General features: G+C 40.3%; 1 protein-coding gene across 1 annotated transcript in view; it reads right to left on the bottom strand.

Moving 5' to 3' along the window:
- RBM26 (RNA binding motif protein 26) overlaps positions 1 to 14,507 on the bottom strand; it is a 159,881-nt gene that overhangs the window by 116,326 nt on the left and 29,048 nt on the right. Inside the window, exon 2 of the mRNA XM_058670580.1 lies at positions 10,983 to 11,037. Coding sequence (XP_058526563.1) covers positions 10,983 to 11,020 — 38 coding nt within the window. The 5' untranslated portion in view covers positions 11,021 to 11,037. The remainder of the gene's footprint in view (positions 1 to 10,982; positions 11,038 to 14,507) is intronic.

The following is a 14,507-nucleotide window of genomic DNA, read 5'->3' as shown; positions in this document are numbered from 1 at the left end:
TAATCCCAATTCTTGTTAATACCATAAATGTAAATAAAGCGTCCATAGCTTGCTTAACAATAAATGGATGGGTGCTTTCAAGGAACACCAGTACTACTTAGTTTGCCTGTGATAGAAAACTACTTTAACAGTAAATCTGTGTTTTTCACAGTTCTGGAAGCTGGAAGTCCACCATCAGAGTGCCTGCACTGTTACCTTCTTATAACAGGCCTCTTAGGTTACATATCACCAACTTGATGTAACCTCATTTGGCAGAGAAAGAGGATGCAAGCTCTTGTCTGCTTACAGAGACAACGCCATTGTGAAGCTGCAGCTACATTACCTAATCCCAGCCCAAGATTCCTCCTAATACCTTCACATTGGGCGTTAGGATTTAATACGAACTGGAGGCCTGGAGCCTCCACATGCTGTGCCTGTATCCTCTGTGGGCATTGCTTCAAGTTCCAGTACACCTCCCTGCTAACACACTTTGAAAAGCAGAAGATGGCCCAAGTTCCTGGGCTCCTGCAGCCCATGTAGGACACCTGGCTTTGGTGTGACCCAGCCTGGGATGCTGCCACCTGGAGAGTGAATCTGTGGATGGAGTGTTTTCTTTCCAACTCTCCTTCTCTATTTCTGTAAATTTGCTTTTTCATATAAGTAAATGAATCTCTAAAACATTTTTATTAGTTGATACAGTTTAGTTGATACAGCTGGTACAGTTTAGTTGGCACTGGGGTCTCCCATGCCCCTCCAAGTTCCCTCCCCTCCCTCTGTTCTTCCCTCCAATCTAACAATGGGTGTCTTCTGTGAATTTTTACAAGTCTATCATGATACTAAATAAATCTTTTTATTGCAAAGTCAGATATACAGAGAGGAGGAGAGAAAGAGAGAAAGATCTTCTGTCTGATGATTCACTCCCCAAGTACCGCAACGGCCATTGCTGTGCCGAACCGGAGCCAGGAGCCAGGAGCCAGGAACCTCTTCCGGGTCTCCCACACCGGTGCAGGGTCCCAAAGCCTTGGGCCGTCCTCGACTGCTTTCCCAGGCCACAAGCAGGGAGCTGGATGGGAAGTGGAGCTGCCAGGATTAGAACCGGCTCCCATATGGGATCCCGGCGTGTTCAAGGTGAGGACTTTAGCCGCTAGGCCACTGCGCTGGGCCCTAAATAAATAAATCTTAAAGAGAAATAAATTTATGTATTTGGGGAACATACATTCAATACACTGCAAACACTAAAATTCTGCAAATCTATTTTAGTTAAATTTATATTATGAGGTTATACAATTCCACCATTTGGAAACCCAGAATTGCATTTATTGGACCAGTTCCAGTGTGAGAGCATCTGTGGACAGGAAGGATGAGGTATCATGCCAGAGTGAGGGAGTGATGAACACAGATGATGTCTTGAGATCTCTGCAACAACTTCTTCTGTGATATGAATGTATTTGTGATTTCTATTGGTGACAAGTTCATAGGAACTAAAATTTGGGCAACATTTGCATGTGAAGTGCTTTGTAAATCTTAAATGTTACTGAAAACACAGATCCCAGCCCCCTTTTAACCTAATCAAATAAAAGGGTTCTCTGAATTGTCTCCATGTACCATTTGTTCATCTAAGGACTCCAGTTTAAGAATTCCTGATATAAACAGAAATTGATCCTCACATTTTTACCATTTGGTAGAGTGACAATCTCTAAAGACAGCATCAATACACCATTAAAGTCAGAACATTTTAAGGGGAAAAAAGGGGAAAATTCCTGGTTCTAAGTCAGCTCCAAAGACTTAAATAGAATCCCAATTTTCACTTTATTTTAAGATTCTTCCTCATAAAATATGGTTAAAATACTTAGTGCTTTAAAAAAAAATGGTGCTGAGACATCCTTTCAGCTTTCTCATATCTAGGCATTATTCCAGCCTGGGGTTTTTGTGCCTTGTCACTTGAGATAGGAAGAAATCAATCCCTCGTTCTTTATGCATTTGTCCAGTTCAGGGCTTGCTTATCTATCTATTTATTGCATTCTCACCAAAATTTTGATGTTGAATTCCTTTTTTAAACTAATTACAACAAGTTGCACAGTTACCTGTTCTTAAGCATTTAATTCTATTCTCTAGTTCTTTGAAAGAGAGAGAAATACTATTTCTTCTAAATATATGCAATCAAAAAAGAACTTTGTGGAGTTATGAATTTATATGTAATAAAAGCTCTCTCCTTCCTTTCTTTTTCCGTCCCTTCCTTCCCCCCTTCATCCTCCTCCCTCCTTGGTGTCCACCCTCCCTCTCTCCTTTCTTTCCTTTCTCGCTTGCTTCCTTTCTCCTTGTCTCCCTTCCTTCCTTTTTTTCTTTTTTTTATAAGATTCATTTATTTATTTGAAATTCAAAATGACAGAGAACAATCTTGCATCCACTAGTTCACTTCCTAGTGGCTGCAATGGCCAAAGCTGGGCCAGGGCTGGGCCAGGCTGAAACTAGGAGCCGTGAGCTTCATTTGAGTCTCCCACTGGGGAAGGCAGAAAGGGCTCAAACACTTTGACAATTTTCAGATGTTTTTCCCTTCCTGATTTCCCCAGGACATTGGCAGAGAACTAGATCAAAAGCAGCTGGGACAAGAAGCAGAGTCCACGTGGGATGCTGGTATCACGAGCAATAGCTTAACCCACTATGCCACAATGCCAGCCTCTCACTCCATTTTGCAGATGTGGAAAATGAGTGGTAATTTCTTAAATGGTTTCTAAGGTACTTTCTACATCTAAAACTTTAATAAATCATGTCTGTGTTTAACTCAATTCTGTAGTGGATGCTGTTGGTGCCCTTGTCAAATTGACCTGGCTGGTTTGCCCACCCCCTGGCTGTTATAAACATTTGCTGCTAACTACTCACAGATGTCCCCATTTGGGAGAATTGCTCTCTTTTCTTGAACAAAACACCACAGCAACACCACCCTGACCTACTGTCACAGAGCACAGAAGTTGGCCACTTCTCCTCAAGTGAACCAGTTGCTCCTAGGCCTAACTGAAGGGAGTGTCCTGATGGGACTCCCTTCTCAACCAGCCGCTTTCCCCTTACTATCCTGCCTCCCCCCCACTCTTCCTGAGAGCTAATCTTTTAAACAAGAATTATCATCTCAGGGTCTGCTTCCAGGGAACATAATAGACAATATATATGATGGTACTTGATATAACTTGATACATAATATCTTGTAGTAGACAGTCTGTAAATTTTTGTGGACTGACAACTGAATGCATGAAGGCATGCAGTCAATCTGCTTAATGTTAATCACAATCTAAGAAGTATTTCTTAGCAAGCATTATAAGCATACCTACCTGCAAATCAGCCTGTTTTTTCTCCTGATAACAATTAATTTGTTCATTTCTAGAAGCAGCTTTCCTCAAATGATTATTTAATGTGCAGCACAGGATGAGTAAAGCACTTGCCCAAATCATGACAACGAACTCAGTGTGTAGGCAGAAACGCAAGCTCATGTTCCCAGAGTCCAGCACTGTCAATTAATTATTTATTTCTAATATAACGGGGTACATTATCAATTTAATAGCAATGCAATATTAAGGATGTATGAGAAAACGATGCAGTAAGTGCCTAAATGTAAGGCTAACTTTCAATTATTCAGTGTAGGGCTGAGTAATGCAGCTGAGTGGGTTGGAACGGATTATACAATTTGTACCAAACCACAAAGTGCAGACAAATCTCTCATTTATTAAAACATTTCTTCTTTTAACTAAAAGCCCAGACCTTTTTTTTTCTTTAAGTGGAAAAAGCAATTTTGTTAGTTTGTAAGTCGCTGATTGCAAAGAAATCCTATGTAATTATTCTTCAGAAGAATCGTAAATACAAGTCACTCCTGTTCTTTAAGAGCAATAAAATCCTGCATACCACAAATTGCTTGATGGCTCGAAAGGTGCTTAGACTACATCTTGCACTCAGTGATGTTATCAGTTCCAGGGCCGCAAATTCTTAACTTTTAGTTGGTATTGCATTAGAATTGAGCACCTGTTTGGCATTCATTATGACATTCTTACTTAAGTCTAGTACAAATTTTGCTACTTTTGCTTTGATATTTCCTGATACTTCAGTTGAACTGGAAGATAAATTTTCATTCTCATCTTTTTAAAAATATTTATCTTTTCAGGGGGGAGCCCAGCATGGTAGCCTAGTGGCTAAAGTCCTCACCTTGCATGCACCAGAATCCTATATTGGGGCCAGTTCATATCCCAATGGCCCTGCTTTCCACCCAGCTCCCTGCTTGTGGCCTGGGAAAGCAGTTGAAGAAGTCTCAAAACCTTGGGACCCTGCCCCTGCATGGAAGACCTGGTAGAGGTTTTGGATTGGCGCAGCTCTGGCCATTGTGGCCACTTGGGGAATGAATCATTGTATGGAAGATCTTCCTCTCTGTCTCTCCTCCTCTCTGTATATCTGTGTTTCAAATAAAAATAAGTAAACTTTAAAATACATATATATATACACATATTTAATTATTACAGAGAGGAGAGACAGAAAGACCTTCCATCTCCTGGTTACTCCCTAAATGGTCATAATGGCTGAAGCTGAGATGATTCAAAGCCTGGAGCCAGGAGCCAGGAATCAGGAATTTTCCCAGTGTCAAGGCTTTGGGCATCGTCTGTATTTTCACTAGCAGTGAGCTGGATAGGAAGGAAGGAGAGCAGCCAGGACATGAACTGGCACCCATGTGGGATCCTGGCACTGAAAGGGGAGGATTTAGCCACTGAACCATCATGCTGCGCCCCATTCCTTCTAATGTTTTTTTTTTTTTAAAGATTTATTCATTTTATTACAGCCAGATATACACAGAGGAGGAGAGACAGAGAGGAAGATCTTCCCTCCGATGATTCACTCCCCAAGTGAGCCGCAACGGGCCGATACGCGCCAATCCGAAGCCGGGAACCCGGAACCTCCTCCGGGTTTCCCACGCGGGTGCAGGGTCCCAATGCATTGGGCCATCCTCAACTGCTTTCCCGGGCCACAAGCAGGGAGCTGGATGGGAAGTGGAGCTGCCGGGACTAGAACCGGCGCCCATATGGGATCCCAGGGCTTTCAAGGCGAGGACTTTAGCCGCTAGGCCACGCCGCCGGGCCCTCCTTCTAATGTTAATCTAGGAGAAATATGTTATATACCATATAACCTAACAGTGTAGATAGGCTATGTCATCTAGGTTTAAGTGCATCCTATGTTTGCACAGTGATGAAACAGCCTCACAGTTTATTTTTCAAAATGTATCCTATTTGTTAAGCAACACATGATTGTGTGTTTATGTATGTGTGTGTATACATATATGCATGCTAATGTAGATGTACATATATACATAAATACACCCTTCAGTTTATCAGACAACATAAGATCTGTTGTCTTCAATGTAAGAGTGGTAGTCTTTAATTCAGTTAAGTCTGAAAAATCTGAACTTAAATGAGACAATTTTATTCTCTAAAAAATTTCATTTTTATATTTAAAGGAAGAATTATACATAGAGAAGGAGAGACAGAGATCTTATATCCACTGGATCAGAAGTGGATTTGCTGGGACTGGAATTGACATGCAAAGGGGATACTGGCATTGTACACAGTGCCTTGACTCACTATGCCAGAGCACCAGCTCCAAATTATCTTTGTCCTTACACTTTGGTTTTTTGTTTGTTTGACAGGCAGAGGCACAGCGACAGAGATAAATAAGTTTCCAAATATCTAAAACAGCCTGGGCTGAGGGGTGAAGCTAGAAGCCAGGAACTCAACGTGGATATCGGAGACCCAATTACTTGACCCAGCACCTGCCGCCTCCCAGATGTGCACTAGCAGGAAGCTGGAGTCAGGAATCAAAGTCAGAATTCAAACCCAGACACTCTGAAACAAGATGCCATCGTCCTAAGCAGCATCTCACTGCTGGGCCAAACGCTTGTCCCTAAACTTATCTTTTAGTGTCATGAACTTTTTTTTATTTTTTTAATTTCATTCATCTTTATTGGAAAGGCAGATTCACAGAGAAGAGAAAAAAGAAAGATTTTCCATCTGCTGGTCCCCTCCCTAAATGGCCACAACAGCTGGAACTGATGTGAGTAGAAGCCTGGAACCAAAAACTCCTTCCGGATTTCCCACGTCGGTGTAGGATCCCAAGGCTTTGGGTAATCCTTCACTTTTTTCCCATGCCACAAGCAGGAAGCTGAATAGGTAGGGAAGTGGAGCAACACATTTAAATTTAACTTAGACAACCGTTACTTAAAAACCTTTAATGGGACCTGGTGTGATGGCTGAAGGCATATGGGTACCAATTCCTGTCCTTGCTGTTCCACTTCCCAATCAGTTCCCTGCTTATGGCCTGGGAAAGCCGTAGAGGATGACCCCAAACTTGAGACCCTGCACCCACATGGCTTTGGATTGGCTCAATTCCAGCCATTGTGACCATTTTGGGAGTGAACCCATGGATGAAAGATCTTTCTGTCTCTCCTTTCTTTCTTTTATTTTCCAATGAAAATAAAAATCAATCTTTAAAAAACCCCTTGCATTTACTTATGGTGTCTAGCATACTCATAGACTTTATTATGTATTAATTCCATACAAAATAACACACACTGACTGGCTGACTTCAACAGCAATAGTTTGATTTTACTATTCCAGAGTCTAACATCAAGAAACCTGCAGAACTGGTTGGTTGCTTCGGCAGCCTCTCTCTGGCTTGCAGATGGCCACCTCTCTCCTTTGTCTTCACATAGTTTCTTCCTCTGTGTGTATGTGCAGGTCTATCTCCTCTACCTCTTCTTATGAGGACATCAAACTGGATTAGGGCCTACCTTTATGACCCCCTTTTATCCTAGTTATCCCCTAAAAGCCCTTTTTAGACAGACACATTCTAAATACAGGGGATTAGAGCTTTAACATAGGCAACTTTGGGCCAAATACAATTCAGCTTATAATATTCCTTCATGTTAGTCTTATAATTTTTACTTGTCTTTTTTCTTCTTCCTTTAAAAATTAGTATTATTGGGCCCGGCAGCGTGGCCTAGCGGTTAAAGTCCTCGCCTTGAAAGCCCCGGGATCCCATATGGGCGCCGGTTCTGATCCCGGCAGCTCCACTTCCCATCCAGTTCCCTGCTTGTGGCCTGGGAAAGCAGTCGAGGACGGCCCAAAGCTTTGGGACCCTGCACCTGCGTGGGAGACCCGGAAGAGGTTCCTGGTCCCGGCATCGGATTGGCGCGTATCGGCCCGTTGCGGCTCACTTGGGGAGTGAATCATCGGATGGAAGATCTTCCTCTCTGTCTCTCCTCCTCTCTGTATATCCGGCTTTCCAATAATAATAAAATCTTTTTTTTTTTTTTTTTTTTTTTTTTTTTTTTAAGATTTATTTTATTTTTATTACAAAGTCAGATATACTGAGAGGAGGAGAGATAGAGAGGAAGTGGAGCTGCCGGGACTAGAACCAGCGGCCATATGGGATCAAGGCGAGGACCTTAGCCACCAGGCCACGCTGCCAAGCCCCAATAATAAAATCTTTTAAAAAATTAGTATTATTATTATTATCATTTTATGATACAGTTCCATAGGCTCTGGGATTTCCTTTCCTCCCTCCCCAAGCTCTCTGGCCACTCACTGAGTTCCCCTATATTATTACTATAGTATAGTTCTTCAAAACAGTCATATGTCCATCATTGCAGGCATGGACAATGGCAGAGACTCCAGCATCCTAATGTCAAGATACAGTAAACAGTGTCATTGGGAGTCCATCTTTGCTGGAAGTAGAGATGCATACTGCATTGTATCCTCACATCTGGATATGATAGTCTCCATTACTCAGTTACTATACGTCCCCTAAATGAAAAACCACAAAACAAAATCAACAACTGGAAGATAAAAATAAATAAAAAATGCCATGAAATTACATAACATGCTATTGGAAATGATAGTCTCAATTACACAGTTATTGTATATCCCCTTAAATGAAAGGCCACAAAACAAAATCAATAACAGGAAGAAGAAAAAATGCCATGAAGTTAAATAGCATGCTACTGAATGACTAATGTGTCGCTGAAGAAATGAAAAAGAAAATCAAGAACCTTCTTGAAGAAAATGATGCTATTGTATGATGTATGAGTCATTGAAGAATTTAATCAGAAAAAGGTGTTTTGAAGAGATGAAACTAAAAAATTTTTTTACTTGTCAAGCTTCCATATTAAAAGAAAATAAAAATAAGTGCTTAAGTTTCTTAATGATATGATTTATAAGATCACATGCTTTCTAGCCATTTGTTTGAAAAACTGTATATCCTAATTTTAGTCTAGTGGTTATAAATGATATTAATATTTCATTTGGGCAAAAGCAAATATGTACTTACATTACTGAAGCTGATGAGCTAAAATGAGCTTCCATTTCTCAAACTCTATACAAGTAGAATATAGAATTTGCTGATTAAAATGAACCTGAGCTTTTTCATTGACATGCCTTTCATAAAGGTAATAGCAGTATTTAAAATAGGTTTTTGGAACTGAATGCATCATGTGATATGTTTCATAAGCAAGTAAGATAATTATATTATCTTTTCAGCATACAAATTATAAAATTATGTGAAATGTGACATAAGTGAGGAAAATATAATGGTATTTTTTAAGACTACTTTTCTTTATTATAATTATAATGAAAGTCATTTCATTCAAATGAGAATCCTCTGCCTTATAACTAGCAAAAAGATAGAAGGGAAACTGCTTTGCAAGTTGGCACATTTTTAACCACCACTGGAAGATAATGGTTAAACCTTTTAGGTAGCAGAAAAAGTGGAAGACTTTTTCCTGAATTACATATTAAGTGTGTGATCCATGTTAAATATTAAAAAGAAGCTTTTTATAAAGTTTATAAACTATGAATATCTTACACATGGCAAATTGAAATATATGATTGAGTTGAGGCTATCTACCTTGTATGTAAGCCATAGGCTTTGTGTAGAAGCCCTTTTCAAGGCTGAAGAAGTTCCTGTCTAGTTTGTTGAGAAATTTTTAATGATGTATGTGGAATTTTGTCAAATGCTTGATAATGATCATGTGTTGTTTCTTCTAGCAATTATGAAATACAATTATTGAGTAATGAACATTGTTGAGCCCTACACTCCTTGAATAAACTTCATTTTGTCATCCTATACTTTGCTGGGTCTTATTTGCTAACATTTTGTGGAGGATTTCTGTGTTTCTAAAAATTAGTAGTTCTGTTATTTCTTTGGTAGAATTCTCTGCTGAAACAACTGTGGCCTGAATATTTATCAGAGGTTTTAAAGTATGAATCTAATTTCTCAAATTGGAATACTCAGGTTATCTGTTTTAACTGAAACAAATGTTGGTGGTATGTGGTTTTCAAGGTTTTTTTTTTTAATCTTACGTGTACAGAGTATTTCTGGTATTCTTTCAGTATTCTTTTAGTGTTACATGGTTTTACATTCCTGAAGTTAATACTTATGCTCCTTGCCCTTTTTTTGTCAGTTTCTTAAGAGATTTATCAACCTCCTCACTTGCATTTTCCCCAAAAAACTAACTTTTAGTTATTGACAGTTCTCTTCTATTCTTTGTTTTCTTCATCCTTCTTGTTTTGACTTTATTTTTTCTTTCGTTAGTTTCTGAGTTGGAAAGCTACATTATTGATTTGAGACTCTTCTTCCCTTCTAATATAAATATTTAATACCATAAATGTAGCAGCAGACACTGTAGCTGCTGTCCCTTAATTTAAGGTGTGTATTATGTATTAAGATTATTCACCTTCCCTCAGTCTTTTTTTTTTTTAAAGATTTATTCATTTTATTACAGACAGGTATACACAGAGGAGGAGAGACAGAGAGGAAGATCTTCCGTCCGATGTTTCACTCCCCAAGTGAGCCGCAACGGGCCGATGCGCGCCAATCCGAACGAAGCCGGGAACCTGGAACCTCTTCTGGGTCTCCCACGCGGGTGCAGTGTCCCAATGCATTGGGCCGTCCTCGACTGCTTTCCCAGGCCACAAGCAGGGAGCTGGATGGGAAGTGGAGCTGCCGGGATTAGAACCAGCGCCCATATGGGATCCCAGGGCTTTCAAGGCGAGGACTTTAGCCGCTAGGCCACACTGCCGGGCCCCTTCCCTCAGTCTTATATAACATCAATATTTCCTTCAGTCTGTTGGTATATTTTATTTACAGTGATATTTCCTGATAAAAATATTAATTTCTGCATAGTTAAAATGAGCAAGGAGACCACAGGATATCACTTCCAAAGCCATGGCTTCATGAGATGGAGAAACAGGTATAATTTACTGTAGGGGTCACAAATATGTAACATAGAAACTTCTTGCTATTACCTGTAGGGGTGGCTACAAGTTCACATAGGCACAGTTCAGAAACAGCCATCTAGCAAGTTGCATGCTAGGTTAATAAGGTTTAAGCTACTGCTGGGACACAGATATTAGTTTTAATATGAAGCAAAGAGTGACCCATGGAGACTTTTTCACCCATCTACAAAATGTGCTCTCCTGGCAGGTTCTGGGCCAGTCCAGGGTGGCTGGTGATCACATCATTCCACAGAAAACCTGACAACTTTGGAGAAAATTAGGTGCTTTTAGGACCTTGAAACGGAAATGTATTACAATAAAGATTGTTAAAAAAGTTAGTATTAATTATTTAAAAGGCAGAAGACAGAGAGTGAGTTCTTCCACGTGCTGGTTCACTCCACGAATGCCTGCAACAGCCAGGGCTGGGCCAAGCCAAAGCCAGGAGCTTATAACTCAGTCAGAGTCTACCATGTGGGTGGCAGGAAGCCTGTTGTTTGGATGATCATTTGTTACTTCCTAGAATGTGCCTTAGCACAAAGCTGGGATCCAAAGAAGAGCTGAAACCTGAATCCATGCACTTGGGTAAGGAATGTGGGCATCTCATGAGATGTCTTTACCATTACACCAAATGCCCACCCCATAATACTATATACCACCCAAAATATTACCTAGTAACACTAATACTCGCATGATTTAAATGCTTACGTCTGGGTTCTTAGTGCTGCTTGAATTTTGGAAGACATCTTTAGATCACAGCATCCTATGAAAGAAAATCATGTTTGTTTTTAATCAACGAAACTACCATTTCACCAGGATGGGAAGAAATTTCTAAACCAGTCTGCATTCTATTTTAGTTAAATTTTTTTTAAAGATTTATTTATTTATACAGAGAGAAAGATCTTCCATCTGCTTGTTCACTCTCCAAGTGATAGCAATGTCCAGACTAAGCTGATCTGAAGCCAGGTGCCAGGATCTTCTTCTAGGTCTCCCATTGCTTTCCCAGGCCACAAGCAGGGAGCTGGATGGGAAGTGAGGCAGCTAGGACATGAACTGGCACCCATATGGGATACTAGCACATGCAAGGCGAGGATTTAGCCACCAAGCTATCGCACTGGGCCAGTTTAAAACTTTTGAAATTATGATATTTTCATTTATCTGAAAGGCTCAGAAACAGAGAAAGACAGAGCTGTTCATCCAACTGCTGGTTTACTATCCAAATGCCTGCACTCTGGTACTGGGGCTGGAAGCTAGAACTCAATCCAGCTCTCCTCTGTGGTGTGGCAGGGATCCAAATACTTAAGCGATCACCTATTGCATTAGTAGGAACTCAAATGGACCTCAAACCCAGACCTGCCAATATGGAAATGAAAGAGTCTCAGACCATGTTCTAACTCATGTGCCAAATACCCGCCACAGATTGCATTCCATTTAATGGAATACCTTATGTTCTCTGAATTTCTACCCCAAAGAAGAGGATGTACTATGGAACTTGATTCTATCTATTATGAAATACATACTAGGAAATTTTGTACTTGAATTAGTGTTAAGATTTTGTGAATCACTGTTGTAATTGCCTAAAGATATGCTACAGTAGCCAGAATGAAAATTGATGGTTGCTCACACATTTTATCAGTTGGTATAAATGAATCAGTGGCAAGTTTACTAAAGTTTTTGCTTTGCTTTTTATAGCTTTTTATAGCTCTTTTATTATCAGTGCTATAAAAAGCTTATTGCAATTTTAGTGGTTAGGGTGAGAACTACATTCTTTTATGCAACAGACATTTTTAATAAAAGGATTTGTGATTGATTCCTGAAGTCTAAATACAATGCAAAGATTTTCAGTGACTTAATATTTAATGTGTAGCAGCATAGACTGAGAGTTGCACTTAGTCAGAGTTCTCCATTCCCAATAAAGCAAGCTGAAACTCCAGTCCACCAATCTAAGGAAGCAGTTCTCCCACTCTGGCGTGCTCCTTAGCAACATTACTAGATCTCATCCCCAAAGTGTTAAATCCAGTGAGCAGAGCCAAAAAATATTTACCACCCCTCCCATTTTTTTTCTGCAATGCTTGCTTGGAACCACATTTTAAGAAATACTATTTTAGGACAATGATTCTTCCCTCATCTCCCGTATCTTCTCCTTTCCCTGTATTTGTTCCCATATTGTTTCCACATGCTATCATTATCCTGGCATCTGCTTTTGGGTATTATATTCTGCCTTTCTTAAACAATGTTTATTTGAAAGGCAGAGGTACAAAGAGGGATGGAGTGATAGAAGTAGGGAAAGTCAGAGAGAGAGAGAGAGAGAGACAGAGACACAGAGAGAGAGATATTGATCTTCCATCCACTGGTTGACTCTCCAAATTGCAACAATTTCTGGGACTGAGCCAGGTTGAAGCCAGGACACTGGAACTCCATCTGGGTCTTCTATGTGGGTGGCAGAGGTCCAAACGTTTGGACTATTTTCCTCTGCTTCCCCAGGTGCACTAGTAGAAATCAGAAGTTAAGGAACTGGGATTTGAATCGGCAGCCTTGTGGGTGGTGAGTGTCCCAGGTAGTAGGTTAATGTGTTATGCCACAACTCTAGCCCCTGATCTCTTAAAATATGCAGCTTTTCCTAACATTTTTGAAATTTGGCACAATTTTTCTTTTTTGTACATTTATCTGACCTTTACAGTTTCCTGGTTCAATACTTGGTTGTATGTCAAAGTTACATCCAGCTCCCTGCCTGTGGCCTGGGAAAGCAGTGGAGGATGGCCCAAAGCCTTGGGATCTTGCACCAAAGTAGGAAGAATCTCCTGACTTCAGACAGGCTCAGTTCTGGCTTTTGTGGCCACTAGGGGAGTGAATCACTGGATGCAAGAGCTTCCTGTCTCTACTTTTCTCTGTAGATCTGCTTTTCCTAATAAAAATAAAAAAATATTTTTTAATAGGCAACAAGTTAATTTCTCTCCTATGATACTGGAGCAATACTAGTTACACAAACATATTGGAAGAATTAAGAAAAGAGTCACTCAAATAATTTTCCCATATTCTCTGGCACAGATGAGCAGAGAATGTAGCTTTCTAAGTGCCCCAGAGGGTATGTTTGGGTGGTACATTAATCTGAAAGTTCCCTGGTATGTGTATTTCCTCTTGTCCCCTCTCAGCAATTCTTACATTGAATCCTAATCATCAAAGTGTTGGTTAGGAGATAAAGTTTTAGAGAATGATTAGATAATGATGGTAGAGTCCTCATGAAAGACAGTGATGCTTTGTAAATGAGGTCCCAGGACACTGCCTTGTCCCTTCCTCCATATGATGATACACAACCAGAATGGATCACTGAAGACCAGTAATTAAACTGTCTCCAGCGCTGAATCTAATGACACCCAAACCTTGGACTTCTTCAGCCTCCATAACTACAAGAAGTCATTAAGGCAGCCCAATGCACCCAAACAGGTGGTGACAATAACTCTTTAAAAAGATTCTTAAACTGGGGCTGGCGTGATAGCATAGCAAGGAAAGTCCTCGTCTTGCATGTGCCAGGATCCCATATGGGCACCGATTTGTGCCCTGAAGGCCCCACTTTCCATTCAGCTGCCTGCTGTGGCCTGGCAAAGCAGTGAAGGATAGCCCAAAGCCTTGGTACCCTGCACCCGTGTGGGAGACCTGGAAGAGGCTCCTGGCTCCTTGCTTCTTATAGGCGCAGCACAGGCTGTTGTGGCTGCTTGGGGAGTCAACAGATGGAAGATCTTCCTGTCTGTCTCTCCTCCTCTCCATATATCTGCCTTTCCAATATAAATAAATAAATAAATCTTAAAAAAAAAGCACCATCCTTTAACTATAACAATTATGGAAAATCCCCCCTTGTAGTGAAGGCATGTTTAAGCAAAACCTGTAAGATGGCTCATTTGCATGAGTCTTTCTCAGGACCTTAAAGAGAAATCATGGAAATTTTGAAACTTTCAGTTTTTACGTTTTCTTTAAGTTGGGTCCGCCCCTGACACAGGATATATTTCAAGCCCCACAATACTTGGATCTTCTTCTGTTCTTCATTTTAAGTCATGTCCAGTGGAAACTCCAGAATAATAACCTTAAATGGCTTCTACAACAAGTGCCTTACACAAATTATATTTGAATCATCATTCAGGTTCCAGATACAATCTTTTACCGAGTCATAAACATCATTGCTCCCAATTCATAAAAATGGTTGGAATTATTCTCCTTCAGGAGCATAGCATTCATCAG

The sequence above is a fragment of the Ochotona princeps genome, chromosome 12 (assembly GCF_030435755.1).
Source record: "Ochotona princeps isolate mOchPri1 chromosome 12, mOchPri1.hap1, whole genome shotgun sequence".
Classification (NCBI taxonomy): domain Eukaryota; kingdom Metazoa; phylum Chordata; class Mammalia; order Lagomorpha; family Ochotonidae; genus Ochotona; species Ochotona princeps.
This window is presented reverse-complemented; position numbering and strand designations above follow the sequence as displayed.